This window comes from Oncorhynchus masou, chromosome 26 (genome assembly GCF_036934945.1).
Source record: "Oncorhynchus masou masou isolate Uvic2021 chromosome 26, UVic_Omas_1.1, whole genome shotgun sequence".
Classification (NCBI taxonomy): domain Eukaryota; kingdom Metazoa; phylum Chordata; class Actinopteri; order Salmoniformes; family Salmonidae; genus Oncorhynchus; species Oncorhynchus masou.
Window position 1 is genome coordinate 6101573 of NC_088237.1, and position 20271 is coordinate 6121843.

At 41.3% G+C, this 20271-nt stretch overlaps 1 protein-coding gene across 1 annotated transcript in view; it reads right to left on the bottom strand.

The window, feature by feature from the left end:
• Positions 1-20271, bottom strand: part of LOC135514695 (protein phosphatase 1H-like) — a 51117-nt gene that overhangs the window by 13393 nt on the left and 17453 nt on the right. Inside the window, exons 3-6 of the mRNA XM_064938218.1 lie at positions 16780-17136; positions 11559-11671; positions 7999-8083; positions 7601-7719 (exon numbers count right to left, since the gene is read on the bottom strand). Coding sequence (XP_064794290.1) covers positions 7601-7719; positions 7999-8083; positions 11559-11671; positions 16780-17136 — 674 coding nt within the window. The remainder of the gene's footprint in view (positions 1-7600; positions 7720-7998; positions 8084-11558; positions 11672-16779; positions 17137-20271) is intronic.

The window sequence follows — 20271 nt, forward strand, 5'->3', positions numbered from 1 at the left end:
ACTTTTGTGAACCATCACAGCGCGGTTGAAAAATATATGGAAAATAGAAATCAAACATGGATGGTGTTCAGATATAGATGGGAGGGGTTGACTGGAGCTAAACAATGGTGCCGACGGAGATGGTAGCATCGCGACGAGCTCTTAGGAAACTCTGCAGTATTTTGTTTGTTTATGTACTATTCTTACATTATTAGCTCAGGAATTGTTTTGTGTCATTACATACAGCCGGGAAGAACTATTGGACATTAGAACGGCTGTAACTCACCAGAACTAATGCTGGCATTACGACTTCCCTGCAGCAGATCCTTTGATGCTCTCCCCAAAGCAATTTAACTTATTCCAGAGGCTGACCCAAAACAACACCGGCGGAGGAGAGATACTCGGGTCTTCTGGATAATAAAGTTAGCTCAAGGTGAGTGTTGCTTTTCACCCACCTAATATCCAATCTCTGGATAATAAAGTTGATAAGCTCAAGGTGAGTGATGCTTTTCAGAGAGACACCAGAGATTGTAACATACTCTGCTTCACGGAAACATGGCTTTCTCGAGACATACTGTCTGACTCTGTAAAGCCAGTTGGATTCTCAGTACATCGCGACGACAGGAACAAACATCTCTCCGGGAAGCAGAAGGGTAGAGGTATGTTTTATGATTAATGACTTATGGTGGAACTGTGATAACATACAGGAACTCAAGTCCTTCTGTTCATCCGACCTAGAATATCCTCACAATCAAATGCCGACTTTACTATCTCCCGAGATAATTTTAGTCAATAATAGCCACAGTGGTCTATCTCCCGTCAAGCCGATACCAGGACGGCCTTCAAAGAACTTCACTGGACTTTATGCAAACTGGAAACCACATATCCAGAGGCTGCATTTATTATAGCTGAGGATTTTAACAATGCAAATTTGAAGAAAAGGATCCCAAAATTCTATCAACATATTGATTGTGGTACTCGCGCAGCTAAAACTCTCAACCATTTTTATACTACCTTCTAGAATGCATACTAGGCCCTCCCCCACCCTCCATTCAGGATATTGGACCACGATTCCATCTTGCTCCTCCCCTACTATAGGCAGAAACTCAAACAGGAAGCACCCGTGGTAAGGACTATTCAACGCTGGTCTGACCAATCGGAATCCACGCTTCTAGATTGTTTTGATCACGCGGACTGAGATTAGTTCAGAGTAGTTTCAGAAAATAATATATACCGATACAGTGAATGAGGCTGCCGGCCCAGATGGTATTCCTATCTGCATCCCCAGAGCATGTGCAGACCAGCTGGCTGGTGTGTTTACAGATAAATTCAATCTCTCCCTATCCAAATCTGTTGTCCCTACATGATTCAAGATGGCCACCATTGTCCCTATACCTAAGAAAGCAAAGGTAATTGAACTAAATGACTATCACTCCGTAGCACTCACCTTTGTCATCGTGAAGTGCTTTGAGAGACTAGTCGAGGATCATATCACCTCCACCTTACCTGCCACCTTGGACCCACTTCAATTTGCTTACCGCCCCAATAGATCCACAGACGATACAATCGCCACAACACTGCACACTGTGCTTTTTACAAGTACTATTTAATTAAGCTGCCAGTTGAGGACATGTGAGGTGTCTGTTTCTCAAACTAGACACTCTAATGTACTTGCCATCTTGCTCAGTTGTGCACCGGGGCCTCCCATTCTTTCTATTCTGGTTAGAGACAGTTTGCGCTGTTCTGTGAAGGGAGTAGTACACAGCGTTGTATGAGATGTTCAGTTTCTTGGTAATTTCTTGCATGGAATAGACTTAATTTCTCAGAACAAAAATAGACTGATGAGTTTCAGAAGAAAGGGCTTTGTTTCTGGCCATTTTGACCCTGCAATCAAACTCACAAATGCTGATGCTCCAGATACTCAACTAGTTTGAAAAAGGCCAGTTGTATTGCTTTTTTAAATCAGGACAACAGTTTTTAGCTGTGCTAACAACAGATTTACAGCCAGCTAGGTTAACTAACAGTGAGGAGAAACAATAATGCAACAATTTACTGTTGTAAATCATTTTTTTGTCTTACAGACAATACTATGTGGTACCTGTGCTTCTTCCTGGAGTGGATTCTAGATAGAGAGAAACACAATTCTTTTGCCTGTGTGTTTTCATTGGAGCAAAACTGTATCCCTCTCAGTAGATTGGACATTATGCTAGATTTCAAGCAATATATGACAGGAGGAGCTGAATGGCAGTTTAATCATGACAACACCCCTCCCATCATTTGCTGATCAACAAATGTCTGCACTTTACACCTCAGACATATATTCCCTGCACTTTACTACATTGATCATACTGTATTTTCTTCCTGTGTTTCTTTGTGAATGGAAATTTCATCATGACCATCTCTCACATCATCTGCTGATCACCCAGTTCTCATTTTGAGTTAGCATTAAATAGTGCACATTCACCTGTATTTTAGAAATCTTTTTTGGGGGGGATATCTGAATGTCTAAAGGCCAGTTTATACTCTGGTGGTGGAATATCTGTAAACATGAAAAAAATAAGTCTCTGCAACTGTGGACGTGGTTACCAGACTGCCACAGCAACCAGACCAAATCCTCCTGAGACCAGATGATGCAGTAGTTCTAAAATTGTCACATAGAATGACCTACTTTTATTTCATCACACTGTGGCAGTAACCTATTAAGATACAAGCTAATGGCGAGCGTAAATAATGATGATGTGGGTTTATTTTCCTGTAATAATGAATCAAAAGTAACTAAAGTCTAGACGTTTAGACACTAGCTATCAACAAACCAAAATATTGATTAGAAAATTGCTTTTAGTTGCCTGGCTTGATTGGTTGACATTTACTGAATATATTTTTAAACAAATGTGTTTAATCTCTATTATTAAAATAGAGAAAGTATGCTACTTGGAGCACCGGACTGCTGATGTCATGCAGAGGCTGTCATTTTGTGTTTATACTTTTTCAGAACGACAACGACAAGTTTGGTGTCGGACGACAATAGAATGTTCATGATGTTGCTACGACAATTGTCGACAGGCATGTCAATATACGGACTGCAAACAAGCTGTAACATCTGTTTGATGCTATAAGCACTGTATAACTTAAATACAAATATTCTGTGAATCCATAAAGGCAGACACATTTTTAAGATTAATAGAAAATATCTGTATTTATTTTATGGCGGTTCTACATGGTCTTATGTTGAGCCACACTGTCCTTTATCCGGCTTCGGTACACTGGCAATGGTGTTTGGCATGGTGGGCCGGTGGAAGCTGAGACTCTTTGTGCTTGTGGTGAATGGTCTTGTCCTGTCTGCGGCGTACAGCCAGCTGGATAAGACTCTGCCAGAAGTGGTGAGTGCAGGGCTCGTAGACCTTCTTAAACACCAACTGTTTGGATCTCTTGCAGAAGATTTGCTGGTACTGCACATCTCCTGGAAAGACATGGTTGTGGTGTTAGCATTTACCACTAATTTTGGGAAAGGACATAGGGCACTGCTTTATTGATAAAAGTGTCAACTGAATGGGACCTAAGTGTTTAGAGACAGGCTAGTGTATTGTTTGGGACAATGAGGGACATTGGGAGCTGCATTTGAGAGGAAAGGCTGCAATAGGTCTGAAAATACTTAGGAGGGCAGTTCTTACACTGAATGAGGAGAAATGGCACCTCAATAGCTCTCATACACAACAGTAAATTTTCTGTCTCTAAACACAACCCTGCACAACCAAAAAAACTCCCTCATCTCAAAGACCTGTTTGTAAACTTCCCCTAGCCCATTGACTTTGACAGATCATTCTTGTCAATAGTTGCCCTTGGCAGGGAGATTTTTGTAGTAATGTTTTTGTATTGTGTTTATTGAGAATCTGCAGAGAGAAGAATGTGGTGGTTGTGTCTTGATTTTATACCGTTCAGTGTCCCTAGGTGGTTTGTGTCCCACAGTCTTGTGCTGCTCTATAATTGCAAGGTGTGTCCGCTCCCTCATGCTCGTGTGTATTTCAGCAGGACCTGAGGATAACCAGAGTTTTACAAAGAGAAAAGGTAAAAAGAGAAAAGGAGTAGACTAAATTGATTACATGGTCTGGGAGGTACTCTGTGGTCATACATCTAACCCATACAAACACTACCCAATTCAAGTTGCGTACTGTAAACTGAGCTATCTTAGCCTTCAACTCGTAAATATTTTTGCCAACTTACCTTCACCTTTGGAGAGCCAGCGGTTGGAAAATCATCCTGGTGGATTCTGTACCACATAAAACAAAATCCATACCAATACACAATTCAACCACACCACTAATTGCATTGATCTGTATTAGACTGGCTAGCTTAGCACACCTTACATGGACATTTTAATATTGTCAGCTTGCTGTTAGCTAGTTAGCATCAATAAATTGGCAGCAAGATGTCTAGCCAGCTGAGAACCAACAAGCTAACTAACCATAGACACTCGATACACATTAATCATTGCTAACAACACACAAACAGAGAGTTTGCTATGTTGGAAATTTTATTTTTAGTAACAAGTGTTTTTCAGAAAATTCTGGCTACAAGATTCAGATACTCTTATTTGCAAACGTTAGCTAGCTTACATTAACTTTAGTCAAATATGTTTAATCTGCTGAAGGTAGCTACCAGTCTAGCAGTGACTAGCATTGCTTAGGCTAAATGGTTTGACAGTAGTACAGTGGGGCAAAAAAGTATTTTATCAGCCACCAATTGTGCAAGTTCTCCCACTTAAAAAGATGAGAGAGGCCTGTAATTTCCATCATAGGTACACCTTAACTATGACAGACAAAATGAGAAAAGAAAATCCAGAAAATCACATTGTAGGATTTTTAACTAATTTATTTGCAAATTATGGTGGAAAATAAGTATTTGGTCACCTAAAACAAGCAAGATTTCTGTTTCTCACAGACCTGAAACTTCTTCTTTAAGAGGCTCCTCTGTCCTCCACTTGTTACCTGTATTAATGGCACCTGTTTGAACTTGTTATCAGTATAAAAGACACCTGTCCACAACCTCAAACAGTCACACTCCAAACTTCACTATATGGCCAAGACCAAAGAGCTGTCAAAGGACACCAGAAACAAAATTGTAGACCTGCACCAGGCTGGGAAGACTGAATCTGCAACAGGTAAGCAGCTTGGTTTGAAGAAATCAACTGTGGGAGCAATTATTAGGAAATGGAAGACATACAAGACCAATGATAATCTCCCTCGATCTGGGGCTCCACGCAAGATCACACCCTGTGGGGTCAAAATGATCACAATAACGGTGAGCAAAAATCCCAGAACCACATGGGGGGACCTAGTGAATGACCTGTAGAGAGCTGGGACCAAAGTAACAAAGCCTACCATCAGCAAGGGCATTGAAGATGAAACGTGGCTGGGTCTTTCAGCATGACAATGATCCTAAACACACCACCCGGGCAACGAAGGAGTGGCTTCGTAAGAAGCATTTCAAGGTCCTGGAGTGGCCTAGCCAGTCTCCAGATCTCAACCCCATAGAAAATCTTTGGAAGGAGTTGAAAGTCTGTGTTGCCCAGCAACAGACCCAAAACATCACTGCTCTTGAGGAGATCTGCATAGAGGAATGGGCCAAAATACCAGAAACAGTGTGTGAAAACCTTGTGAAGACTTACAGAAAACATGTGACCTCTGTCATTGCCAACAAAGGGTATATAACAAAATATAGAGATAAACTTTTGTTATTGACCAAATACTTATTTTCCACCATAATTTGCAAATAAATTCATAAAAAATCCTACAATGTGATTTTCTGGATTTTCTTCTCTCATTTTGTCATCTGTCATAGTTGAAGTGTACCTATGATGACAATTACAGGCCTCTCATCTTTTTAAGTGGGAGAACTTGCACAATTGGTGGCTGACTAAATACTTTTTTGCCCCACTGTATGTATCCAAAAGATAGCTATGCGATTTAACTGATGGCTTTCAGAGTTCAATACAGTACTGTAGCGAGCTAGCTAATTTAGTCCAGCTAGGCTAGCAAGCTAGCTAATGGTAGGTTACCTTAAATTGAGAATCTTCTGTTTTGTTGTGAAGGAAAAAAAGCTGGCGTCGAAATGAATTCCCCATCACTTCAGCCTAAAAAAATCCCTCTGATAATCTTTGGTCACCGTAAACATCATTCCTCATAGCCACAAGCCACTGGAAGCATCAGGGTAAATCTCTGGTAGGTAGAACGGTGAAAGATAACTAATTTTTAATTAGCACAGAACACCACACTGGCATGATGACAAACGTTATCAAACGTTTCCCCAAGAAATCTGGTTTAGAGAAGTACTGAGATTACTGTGTGTTGTTCTTTCGAAGTAACAACACCATCTAAATCCAAGTTTGTGGGCACGCCCCATCTACCTAGCGGAGCGGTATCTGCATTCGCTATGAATGTCGGACTTTGTGGTTCCATATGAGCAGACAAATACACAGGAAGTCAAAACTTCCTGACTACCAGTGAAATGCTTGTGGTATGGATCATTGTTTATGTTTATGACAAAAACATAATGTTGTTAACATAGTAATGACTATATGCAGAGCCAGGGTGAAATGTCCCTTTAAGTTAAACATGAATTCAAACTGGATAAGGTAAGGGACTGGGTTAAAAGAGAAAACATTTAAACGAGTGCCTAGCATCGGGATTAAACCCGCGATCCTCGGAGTCGTAGCGTGGTTTAAGCCATTCCTCTATGGTAATAGGTGCTTACGTTGCCCCTAGTGACCGGTATTGAAGGCATCTCCTGACATCCTGGGGACCCCGACACATGTTGAATACTGAAGTGGAATTGGTGTGACCTGGCTGCTCTAAATACAGAGGATTAAACATAACGCATTATGAGACATGGCCTGCTTCCTCACAGTGAGTTGTCTAGTCCATCCCGGTCCAAACTGAGCTGCATGCTGTGTTCCAGGAGAGCAGAGCTTCACCACTGTATAAAGGAGCTCCACACTGTAGCACCAGCCACATGCTGCCTCTGATCCCTCTGCCCTCATCCCCAGCCCAGCCTCTCTCCTCCTCTCCCCTATCCATGCATCTCTTTACCTCCCTCTGTCTCTCCCCCTGTTTATCTCTCTCCCCTTCCTCGACGGTTCATGTAAAGAACAAGGAGGAAGGGTGTCTGTACACGCACTAGGCACACACCATCCATCCCTTTAACACACTGCAGAGACACAAAACAGAGAGAGCACCGCCCATCCTGCCTGGTGGGCCTAGCAGCCATGCTAGTACTGCACACCAGGGGAGTAAAGGGGGGGATAGAGGGAGAGATACTTAGGGTGAATTACGATGGAGTGAAAAAGGGGAGCAATAGTGATAGATACTTGGTATGAATAAAGATGGAGAGGGAGAGAAAAAAGGAGGGTGATAAGTATAGCTATATAGGGTGGTTAACAATGAAGGAGATAGGGTAGAGAGAACAGGCGCACAATAACTATAGGTAGGCCTACATACAGTACAGTGGATAAAGATGATGGAAAGATACCCATACAGAGACTGCTTTTAGAAGGCTGTATTGTTCAGTTTACATGTGTTTTGTAACAAATTGGGAGCATTCAATCTGGTAGATGAAGTGTACTGACCATCCATTCATTGTGAAGTCTCTGTAGAGCATCCTCTTGCCCACCTCCTTCCTCTGTACTCTCCTGGGGAACTCCAGATGGGTGAACTCTCCTCCCAATAGGTGAGGCTGCATGAAGCCCTGTACACAGACAGAAAATGTTACATTACATTAGGTAGGCTATGTTCAGACAGGGCCATCTATGCCCTGACAGACAAGGCAATCTGTCAGACATTTCTAAAATATCCTTGAAGCTCAAAAGAAAAATCAACAAGGGAGTCTCATGATATTGTATAGAATCACACACTGTAACCTTTCATGCAGAGTCCAAGGTATCCTGACTTATAACCATAGCTAGCTATATATTATACATGTAAATGACTGGTGTCCTTGAAAAAAAGTGAGCCACGGTTCTCTCACCAGGAACTGAAGCCGTTGTCTCTCTGACTCTGGAGTGAACTCTGTGGACATGGGTATGACCTTCCCGTCCCTTATAATGATCGCCCTGGGGATACACGCACAAACGCACGAGCACACACACACACACACACACACAAAATAAAGATATTAAAGGTCCAAACAATAAAATAAATAAAAATTCAAGCAGAATGGTGCAAATCCTCAATTGAGGTACATTCTGCCAGAAAATAAACATCAAAAGAAAATACGGATTGTGCACATTTCCTTTCATTTTTTATATGATTTTATTTAACGTTTATTTAACTAGGCAAGTCAGTTTCCCTAGCAGCCAACCTGCTTGAACCAAACCCTTGTAATTATAGTAAAATACAGAAATACAAACCCCTCTTCTCTTAAGGAAGCATTGACTTTTTTACAGTATAATAAAGTCAATTTTATGGTATTGTACTGTGTCATTACCCAGGACTTGCTTTGATACCGTATTTATATTACAGTAGTTGTACTGTAATATTAAATACTTAATTTTACTTGCCACTGAGCTGCCTGTAAATTGCTGTCAAATTCATGGTAACCCCTTTACAGTGTGCATGTAAGCAGTATATAGTATATAGTACAGTATATACCTGGATTTGACTGGTTTCACTGAGCATAATATTATGTTCACTCCTGGGTGCATACAGTACAGTGTCAGTGGACCCGAGGTATTTAGACATACTGTAACTGCCAGGCTTCTCAACACATGCTCTCTCATTTACAACACAATATATTATGGTGCATTCAGCACTTAAGGGTACAATTAATAATGTACACACAGATTTTCTTTCAGCAGGGGATGGCAAATGTAGCCAAAATGCATGAAAATGTAATTATGTCGGACCACCTGAAATAAAACTGATGCATGCCTCTGCACTGTAGGGCACTCATTCACGCCACTGTTCACTCTGTTTGCTAAACATATGCAGTACCAGTCAAAAGTTTGGACACACCTACTCATTCAAGGGTTTTCCTTTATTTTTTACTATTTTCTAAATTGTGGAATAATAGTGAAGACATCAAAACTATGAAATAACACATATGGAATCATGTAGTAACCAAAAAAGTGTTAAACAAATCAAAATATATATTATATAAGTAGCCACCCTTTGCCTTGATGACAGCTTTGCACTAAGTCTTGTCATTCTCTCAACCAGCTTCATGAGCTAGTCACCTGGAATACATTTCAATTAACAGGTGTGGCATGTTAAAAGTTAATTTGTGGAATTACTTTCCTTCTTAATGCGTTTGAGCCAATCGATTGTGTTGTGACAAGGTAGGGGTGGTATACAGAAGATAGCCCTATTTGGTAAAAGACCAAGTCCATATTATGGCAAGAACAGCTCAAATAAGCAAATAGTTACTTTAAGACATGAAGGTCAATCAATTCTGGAAAATTTCAAGAACTTTGAAAGTTTCTTCAAGTGCAGCAAAAACCATCAAGCACTATGATGAAACTGGCTCTCAGGAGGACTGCCAATTACCTCTTCTGCAGAAGATAATTTCATTAGAGTTAGCTGCACCTCAGATTGGAACCCAAATAAAATGCTTTACAGAGTTCAAGTAACAGACACATCTCAACATCAACTGTCCAGAGGAGACTGAGTGAATCAGGTCTTCATGTTTGAATTGCTGCAACAAAAGAAACACTATTTAAGGACACCAATAATAAGAAGAGATTTGCTTGGGCCAAGAAACACGAGCAATGGACATTAGACTGGTGGAAATCTGTCATTTGGTCCGATGAGTCCAAATTTGAGATTTTTGGTTCCAACCAACGTTTCTTTGTAAGATCAAGAGAAGGTGAACGGATGATCTCCGCATGTATGGTTCCCACCGTGAAGCATGGAGGAGGAGGTGTGATGGTGCTTTGCTGATGACACTATCTGTGATTTATTTAGAATTCAAAGCACACTTAACCAGCACTGCTACTACAGCATTCTGCAGTGATACGCCATTCCACCTGGTTTGCGCTTAGTGGGACTATAATTAGTTTTTCAACAGGACAATGACCCAACACACCATGCACTTCTCATTTCCCATGCTGTCCGTATTTGCGCTTTTGGTTCCATTGCTGAAAGAACATATCTATTTTCGTATTGATTTGTCCGTGCCATTTGACTTTGCACACAAGGTCAGAACAGCATATTGACTGCATGACAACTCATGTATGAAGAACTTTATGTAGATTCAAGACTGTGTAAGGGCTATTTGACCAAGAAGGAAAGTGATGGAGTGCTGCATCAGATGACCTGGTCTCCATAATCACCCGACCTCAATCCAATTGAGATGGTTTGAGATGAGTTGGACTGCAGAGTGAAGGAAAAACAGCCAACAAGTTCTCAGCATATGTGGAAACTCCTTCAAGACTGTTGGAAAAGCATTCCAGGTGAAGCTGGTTGAGAGAATGCCACTCATGGATATCATTTTTATGTCTCTGTGTGCAGTTTGAAGGAAGTTGAAGGTAGTTTTGCGAGCCAATGCAACATAGCATTGGAAAAATGACTGGAAGTCTACAGAAACAGCTAACTTCCTTCAAACTGCATGCAGAGACATGAACATGGTATCCATGAAATAATCTGACTCTGGGTAAGTAGAAACAAAATATTGTACTAACCCATTAAAGTCTATGGCCTATCTAAACTGGGGTGGGGGGGGTTCGACTAAGCTACATGGAAGGTCATACCAAGGATCCTTTTGCTATTTGATTTTTAAGACTGCTTGAAGTATAAAAAAAAGATATACCAAAAATGAGTTGATTCAATTTTTTGGGGGGGCCTTACTGCTATTAGCCCATACAAATGCATTGCATGACAGGTTCACTACATGGAACAACAGACAGTCCCCCCCAAAAAAATCTAGAGGACGTTTGTTCTGAAGTGTCTGTCCTATATCTGAGATATAAGATTATATGTATATATATATTTTTTTTACATACATCTAACCCCTTATTTTGGCACTAAACTGTCTCCATATATATTTTCATAGACCTTCAGATGAGTCTTGTGAGGCCTGTGGGCATTAGCGTGTAGCCCAAACTGTTTTGGACCCAAGACGCTTGTGGGGGTGAGATTCTCACCTTTACATAGAGGGGTCATAATAGTTTGTAGTCCAAACCGTTCGGACACAACAGACGATTTTGTAAGAAGACAGATTTTTGGGATGTCTCATGGTCTTACAAACACTGCTCTAGCGCTGTCACAGATCCATGGATTGAGACTCATCCAATCCGAAAAATATCAAATATCTCCAGCTTAAACTGAGAGATTTTTTGTATTATGCTAATTCGATTTCAATGGGGGCGAGTACATTGACCTTAAATTGCCAAAATCTCACACTTAATCACTTTAAAAAGAGCCTCTTGGAAGAAATATTAACACAATTTAAAAAATGAATATAGGGGAAACACTGACATGTTAGATTAGCCTAACATACCACCAATATGTTAAGAGGAGGTTTGTGTACTTTTGGGACAAAGCGGTTCAGAATCAAATCAGGATAGATACAACACACACACACACACTAACCTGCTGTCTCCTGCATTTCCCACATATAGCTTTCCAAGCAGATAAACAACACACAGTGCTGTGCATCCTCCAGTGATGTTATACACCTGCTTCTCCCTCTCTATCTGGGCATCCTGAAAACACACGCACACACACACATTAGTCAACCTGAAATTAGGTGTTGTGAATACAGTGAATAACATGTTGGCCTTTAATTTGCCCCCCCCCCCAAAAAAAAAAAAATCTATGAAACTAATAGGTGACAGAATACAAATATAACATGCAATTAACACCTAGTTAAAGCAATAAGACTTCCTTCAGAGGTTTCTTAGGAAGAGAATCAACTAAAAGGCAAGAAACAGTGATCTGGGGCTAAGCAGATGCACTGAACTGTGAAAGGTGTGTGTGTTTGCTGTGTGTGCAGTCTGTGCAGAAGGTGTCTGTGCGGGAGAGAGGAGCTGGGGGGGGGGGGTTCTCTCCTACGCATTCTGCTTGGATGCTGATCTGCCATCTGATGACTCTGAACAGCACAGACAGGGGCAGCTGAGGGCACTGCCATGATAATGCCCTCCCCGCCCACCAGACCGGAGTTCAAAGAGTACATACATTTTTTGCTGGGAAATGCAGGACATTCTGAGACAAAGTAAAGATATGCAACAATAAATAGATCCTTTCAAACTCTGTGAGGGTTGGAAGTAGATGTCGACCGATTAATCAGAATGGCCGATTAATCAGGGCCGATTTCAAGTTTCCATAACAATCGGAAATCTGTATTTTTGGGAACCGATATATACCTTTATTTAACTAGGCATGTCAGTTAAGAACACATTCTTATTTTTAATGACGGCCTAGGAACGGTGGGTTAACTGCCTCGTTCAGGGGCAGAACGATAGAGTTTCACCTTGTCAGCTCGGGGGATCCAATCTTGCAACCTTAGAGTTAACTAGTCCAACGCAATAACGACCTGCCTCTCTCTCATTGCACTCTACAAGGCGACTGCCTGTTACGCGAATGCAGTAAGCCAAGGTAAGTTGCTAGCTAGCATTAAACTTATCTTATAAAAAACAATCAATCATAATCACTAGTTAACTAGTACGCATGGTTGATGATATTACTAGATATTATCTAGTGTGTCCTGCGTTGCATATAATCTGACTGAGCATACAAGCATACAAGTATCTGACTGAGCGGTGGTAGGCAGAAGCAGGCACGTAAACATGAATTCAAACAGCACTCTTGTGCATTTTGCCAGCAGCTCTTCGTTGTGTATCGAGCATTTCGCTCTTTATGACTTCAAGCCTATCAACTCCCGAGATGAGGCTGGTGTAACCGAAGTGAAATGGCTAGCTAGTTAGCGTGCGCTAATAGTGTTTCAAACGTCACTCGCTCTGAGCCTTCTAGTAGTTGTTCCACTTGCTCTGCATGGGTAATGCTACTTCGATGGTGGCTGTTGTCATTGTGTTGCTGGTTCGAGCCCAGGGAGGAGCGAGGAGAGGGGCGGAAGCTATATTGTTACACTGGCAATACTAAAGTGCCTATAAGAACATCCAATAGTCAAAGGTTAATGAAATACAAATGGTATAGAGGGAAATAGTCCTATAATTCCAATAATAACTACAACCTAAAACTTCTTACCTGGGAATATTGAAGACTCATGTTAAAAGGAACCACCAGCTTTCATATGTTCTCATGTTCTGAGCAAGGAACTGAAACTTTAGCTTTCTTACATAGCACATATTGCACTTTTGCTTTCTTCTCCAACACTTTGTTTTTGCATTATTTAAACCAAATTGAACATGTTTCATTATTTATTTGAGGCTAAATGGATTTTATTGATGTATTATTATTAAGTTAAAATAAGTGGTTATTCTGTATTGTTGTGATTGTCATTATTACAAATAAATGCGAAAAAAATTGTCCGATTAATCCGTATCGGCTTTTTTGGCCCTCCAATAATCGTTATAGGTATCGGCGGTGAAAAAATCATAATTGGTCGACCTCTAGTTGGAAGACAGTTTAAGTCGGTATGAGTTTTAAAAAAAAACAGCCAACACATACAGTAAGGTCAGCCGGAGTAAGCCTACCTGTGTACTCAGTCTAGAGAAAGGATATGTTCATATATTCATCTCCCATACTACTGTACTATACATCCTTTCTGCCCTGATGGATAGTTTAACTGAGCCCTGCAGCAGGTAATGCTCTTTAAAGGTTACAGTATCTTGCTCCTGGGTGATCGAGCCTCAGGCTCTTCAAAATGCAGGCAGTTTCACTGGCCTTAGCCTTACTAAATGTTAGGGGAACATAAGATGGGATAAGCTTGAGTAAGGTAGATTAAATTTACATGGGAAGAAGCTCAGGGTGGGAGACTTGAGAGCATCCTATATTAACTTACATTGCCATCTAGAGGCCATATACAGTATACCATATCTGAGAGATGAGGAGCGTTGAGTCTGAATATAAAAAATACTATGAGTAAAGCCTAGCTTTACTATGAGGAAGCTGCCTAGCTGCCTAAAAAACAGCTGTTGGTAACTGACTGTAATCAGGGCTGGGTAAAAATTACAAATTACAATGACAAAATACCATTAAGATCAATGTCTCAAAATAAACTACAAAATACTTGTATTTTAAAATCTATTTAATAAAAAAATTAGGCAGCGTTGTGGACGGAAGCTGACGTGTGTCTAGAAATAGGGGTGGGGACAGGTAAATGTCACATGACAGGTAAATAACTATATACAAAACAAATCTACAACATTATCACGTCATGAAAAACATTTAAAAAATGAAGGCAACATGAAAAATAGCACACAGGAATGTATACAAAGGACATGGGTAAAAGATACTCTATCAGAGTTGCGTGCGTAAAAGACAGACTATGCACTGGTGTATAAAATAAATTGTATAAAAACACACAGAAACCATGGCGATAATCAGAAACTCAGAGCAAGGAATTACACAAAAGTGGTCAGTATAGGAAAAACTATGTATACTAGAGGAAACAGTTCAGCTCTAGTTGTTTGTTTAATCCGTAACGGTTACAGAAACGTCTATGACTGTGATATGTTGTTGTTTATCTACCTTAGTTGAATGTATTCTGGATAAGAGTGTCTGCTAAATGAACAAAATGTAAATGTGAAAATAAACATACTTCTATTGGTCACGTTTCAGGCGGAGCTCACTAGAATAATTGCCGTTGCAATTGTTCATTTTTACGTATACATTTATATTTAGTTAATTCAGTAGGCTTTCTTATCACGCCATAGTGCATTAGACCTCTGATACCAATGCAGGTTGAAAGGGGGACACAAAATTGTGAACCATTATAAAAAAAATGCTATAGAAAAGTATGTTGTAACAAAATACATTGGGGTGTAGTTCAGCCAAGTGTATTACAAATGACAAAATACTTAGAAGTAATTGAAATACATATCTCAAATACATGCAACACAAATTCTGCCCATCTCTGACTGTAATTATCTGCCACTTGGGATTTTATATGAATGTGTTGCATAAAATGCACTTAATCATTTGTGTTGTGTCATGAAATTGCCCTGTTGGGTGGGGTTTATGACCCCCCCATAAATACATTTCCCCCTTTTCTCTCCACTTTAGAGAATGGACTCTTGGAAAGCTTTGTGTTACCACAGAGAAAGTACGGTAAACATCAAAAGGCTGGGGAATGGAACAATATTTCCCTTTCTCAACCAGTTGAAAGTGTCCGTTGGTACTTAAAGAATATGATGTCAGATCAGTTGGTGTCTGGGACATAATATCTGATGATTGGATGACATAAATTGTATCTTGGAAAGTCTACACATTCTAGTGTAGATTCACATGGAATTGTTGTGCAATTTAAATGTTTAAATATGAAACTATTTGTGAAATGATGAAATGTAATTTTAGCCTCCTAAACAAGATTGTTTCATAGTAAAACGTAGGCCCAGTCAGTGGCCACACCCAAGTGAACAGACATTGGTTGAGAACTATGAAACACGCCCTTCTCTCCCTCAATACAAAAGCCCGTTGACGGATGGAAACCACAGTGTCCGATGACGTGAGGACTGGTGTCCGTACGATTAAAAGGGCTAATTTTAACTACACCCTAACAAAATTAACATTTAGTTCCATAAATGTTAGGACTGCTGTCCTAACATTTAAAAGGGTGAATTTCAACGTGGAGGTGACGATCACCACGCTGGAATGGTGAATTTCGAATAGACCAGCCAGAATACAGAGCGAGCTGATTATGGCAACTTGGTATGAACTATTATTCACTAAAGAAGAAGTGATACCTCCTAGACGTTGAGTTATCAGCTGCGGCTGTAAACGTACGTGGCCTAGGAAAGGACAGACAATCTCCTAAGAACAACAGGGTTCTTTAAGGTATCCGCTCTACAACCAGAAAGATTCTTCAAAAGGACAATGGTGATCTCTGCTGGGAAAACCAGTCTTCAATCTTCGACCCATCTATCGAAGTGCAGCTCAGAGTAAATATATATCTTGCATTTTCCTTTCCCGAAAGGGCGGTTATTAGAATGCATAATATTCTGTATTTACGGTAGCATAGTGCCTCAAGGTCCGATAGAGACCCAATCCCTTTGTCCCTCAGTCTTCCCGCTCTTTCATTCAAACCCAACCCCCTTCCTTTGTGTAACCAGCCGTCATATCGGGTTAGCCCACTAGGGGCTTTTCATGACATGATTAGTAATCGATGTATGATCTATCCTGTGTATATATATATATAAAATTCTGTGTGATAATTTAGGTATTTAGTAAATAAATAATTATGCCAATTTGTGTATTTCTGTTTCAACTAGGGTTCATGCAGATAACCAAGTACTTATGACAATCAGAATGAGACCGATCGAGGTGACGATTAATAATTGACTGCTATTGATACAAAAGATCTTCAGAACTTTAAGAGAGTGGATTCAGGAGATAACTGCTCTATATAAATTAATGCTTCCGTGGTGCCCCAGGTTATTAATGGTTTAATTGTTGCAAGGTTTAATTCAATCACGTAATCAATTAAACGTTAAGTAAAGAAATGGTGAAGGTGCTGGTGGGATGACGGGTCGGGGCTGAGGTGGAAGGGAGAGGTCTGTGAGGAAAAACACATACAAGGCACATCTAACCAGGACAGAGGCAACATCTCCGCAACTCTGATATTCTCCCTCAAACAATAGCGTCTCATTGAGATGCACACAACGCAACAACAACAGCCATGGCAGGTACTCACCATTTCCTTGAAGGCGTTCTCCATGGCTCCCATCACCAGGCTATCGTGCTGGATCTTCTTCTCTGTGAAGAACCTCTGTGGTGGAGGGGTGCATGGGGAGCTGGGGGCGCCAGCGGCTCCACGGAGTGACGCGGCCCGAGTCAGGGTGGCCCGGTGGATCCCGGGGGTCATGTGGTGGTTAGACTCCTCACCGAAGATGGTGGGCGGTAAAACGGCATGGTTCCTTAGGACCTCGAGGACAGACTGGAGATGCTCGACGATGTGGTGTTGGAGGAGCTTGGAGGCTGCTACTGCAGCCCCGGAGCCGGCGTGGCCGTCGAACAATGCCCAGTAGTAGAATACCAGACTCTCTGAGTCCTGTAGGGGGTGTGTGTGTGTGTGGGGGGGGGGGACAATATCAATATGTTTGCTTAGAAATAGAATAGAATGGATACTTTGTAGTCTGTTTTTCAATAGCATTGATTTGCTATCAGAAAAATAAATTTAAAATGTAACCTTTATTTAACTAGGCAAGTCAATTACAGTGATGGCCTACACTGGCCAAACCCGGACGACGCTGGGCCAATTGTGCGCCACCCTATGGGACTCCCAATCACGGACGGTTATGATACAACCTGGATTCAAACCAGGGTGTATGTAGTGATGCGATGCAGTGCTTTAGACAGTGTCTTAGACCACTGCGCCACTCAGGAGGCTATTGTGTGTTTAATTTCATCAAATATTTTCCTGGAGGTGGCCAGCGGGAGCATATCAGATTAATATGCTTAATCTAATTTAAACTGATTATTTTCATGGTGTTTAATCATCCTTCATTCGGGAGGATTTCTAAATGGGTAATCAAACTACCGTAGTTATAACTGGCCAACTGTTGCTTTAATACAGTATGTACAAAATCTATGGTGCCAGTCAATGTAGTACCAGGCCCATGTGTTTCTGGCCAACAGCCAAACCTGTCTGTTTGGCCCTAGAAGGGCTCTATAAGAGGATCAGTGTATACACATTAAACTCTACATAATAAACCATCCCCACTCATTCACCCACACTAGTGTTTCAATGGACTTGCCTGCTATTATTAGATATATCAGCACAGCTCCTCAGAGAACTAAGTAATCAAATGGGAGAGAAAGAGTTGCTTGAATGACAAATTACCCCTGTTGAACATTCAGTACATAAGGGTTATTGAGTTCTGCTCTCTCGCTCTCTGTGTGTGTGTGTGTGTGTGTGTGTGTGTGTGTGTGTGTGTGTGTGTGCGCACTGTGGGTTTGCAACAGGCCCCATTCAACAGCTGCGAAAAAAAGGTGAGGCAATTATATCAGAGTAGAGACAATTACGGCATCAAACAACTGGAGGTTACATGTGTACCCTGCTGCTTCAAATACAAAAGCATTGAAACTATAGCAGAAAAGATGAGTCATGTAACGAGCTCGCTCTATAAGACAGCAATACTGGAGTAACGCATCATAACTCACTCTGACCAATCACATGTGTACGCTACAGAGGTCAAACCAATCACTGAGCAGCGCTGTGATGTGCCTGCTGGCACTGGATGAGTGACAGTCACCCCCAGCCTGCTCAGGGCAATAGGCAACACAGGAAGCAGTAGACCAGAGACCACTGACATCGTCTCTAGACAAGGTATAGGATTCTGAGAAAAAGAAAGGCCAGTGGATGTGCATGGCCTATTGGTTAAATCTCAACAGTATCATGGATTAAGGGAAAGAGACAACTGTGTCTATGTGCTTATGCATAGATAGAGAGAATGTGTGGAAGAGAGAGAGAGAGAGAGAGAGTGTGGAAGGAGAGAGAGAGAGAGAGAGAGAGAGAGAGAGAGAGAGAGAGAGAGAGAGAAAGTGTCACGCCCTAACCTTGTGATTAGGGTGGGCATTCTAGGTTCTGTTTCTATGTTGGTGTGTTTGATTCCCAAGATATTAGTTGTCAGTTTCCTTTTGAGTTTTGTGGGATCTTGTCTTTGTTTGCTGCTTTATGCACAACTAGCTTTACGTTCGGTTTGTGTTCATTGTTTTTTTCCCAGTGTTATGTTTTCAAATAAAGAGAGAATGTATGCCTACCACTCTGCACCTTGGTCTCCTTCTAACAATGGACGTAACAGAGTGTGTGTGTGTGTACACTGCATTCGGAAAGTATTCAGACCACTTGACTTTTTCAATATTTTGTTACGTTACAGCCTCATTTTAAAAATTGACTAAATTGTTTCCCCCCCTCATTCTACACACAATGCCCCATAATGACAAAGCAAAAAAATATTTTTTGAAATGTCACATTTACATAAGTATTCAGACCCTTTACGCAGTACTTCAGTACTTTGTAATCGCTGCCAAAGGTGCTTCAACAATCTCGAGTCTTCTTGGATATGAAGCTACAAACTTGGCACACCTGTATTTGGGGAGTTTCTCAAATTCTTATCTGCAAATCCTCTCAAGCTCTGTCAGCTTGGATGGGGAGCGTCACAGCACAGCTATTTTCAGGTCTTTCCAAAGACGTTTGATCGTGGTTAAGTCCGGGCTCTGGCTGGGCCACTCAAGGACATTAAGAGACTTGTCCCGAAGCCACTCCTGCATTGCCTTGGCTTTGTGCTTAGGGTCTTTGGCTGTTGGAAGGTGAACCTTTGCCCCAGTCTTAGGTTCTGAGCACTCTGGAGCAAGTTTTCATCAAGGATCTTCACTGTACTATGCTCATCTTTCCCTCGATTCTGACTAGTCTCAGAGTCCTTATCGCTGAAAAACATCCCCTAAGCATAATGCTGCAGCCACCGTGCTTCACAGTAGGGTTGGTGAAGACGTGGCGCTTGGCATTCAGGCCAAAGAGTTCAATCTTGGTTTCATCAGACCAGAGAATCTTGTTTCTCATGGTGATGAGAGTATTTAGGTGCCTTTTGGCAAACTCCAAGCAGGCTGTCATGTGCCTTTTACTGATGAGTTGCTTCTGTCTGACCACTCTACCATAAAGGCCTGATTGTTGGAGTGCTGCAGAGATTGTTGTCCTTCTGGAAGGTTCTCCAATCTCCACAGAGGAACTCTGGAGCTCTGTCAGAGTGACCATCGGGTTCTTGATAACCTCCCTGACCAAGGCCCTTCTCTCCCGATTGCTCAGTTTGGGCTTGCGGCCAGCTCTACGAAGAGTCTTGGTCGTTCCAAACTTCTTCCATTTAAGAATGATGGAAGATACTGTGTTCTTTGAGACCTTCTTTTGGACCTGCAGAAATGTTTTGGTACCCTTCCCCAGATCTGTTCCTCAACACAATCCTGTCTTGGAGCTCTACGGACAATTCCTTTGACCTCATGGCTTGGTTACTGCTTTGACATGCACTGTCAACTGTGGGACCTTATATAGACAGGTGTGTGCCTTTCCAAATCATGTCCAATCAATTGAATTGACCACAGGTGGACTCCAATCAAGTTGTATAAACATCTTAAGGATGATCAATGGAAACAGTAGGCGCCAGAGCTCAAGTTTGAGTCTCATAGCAAAGGC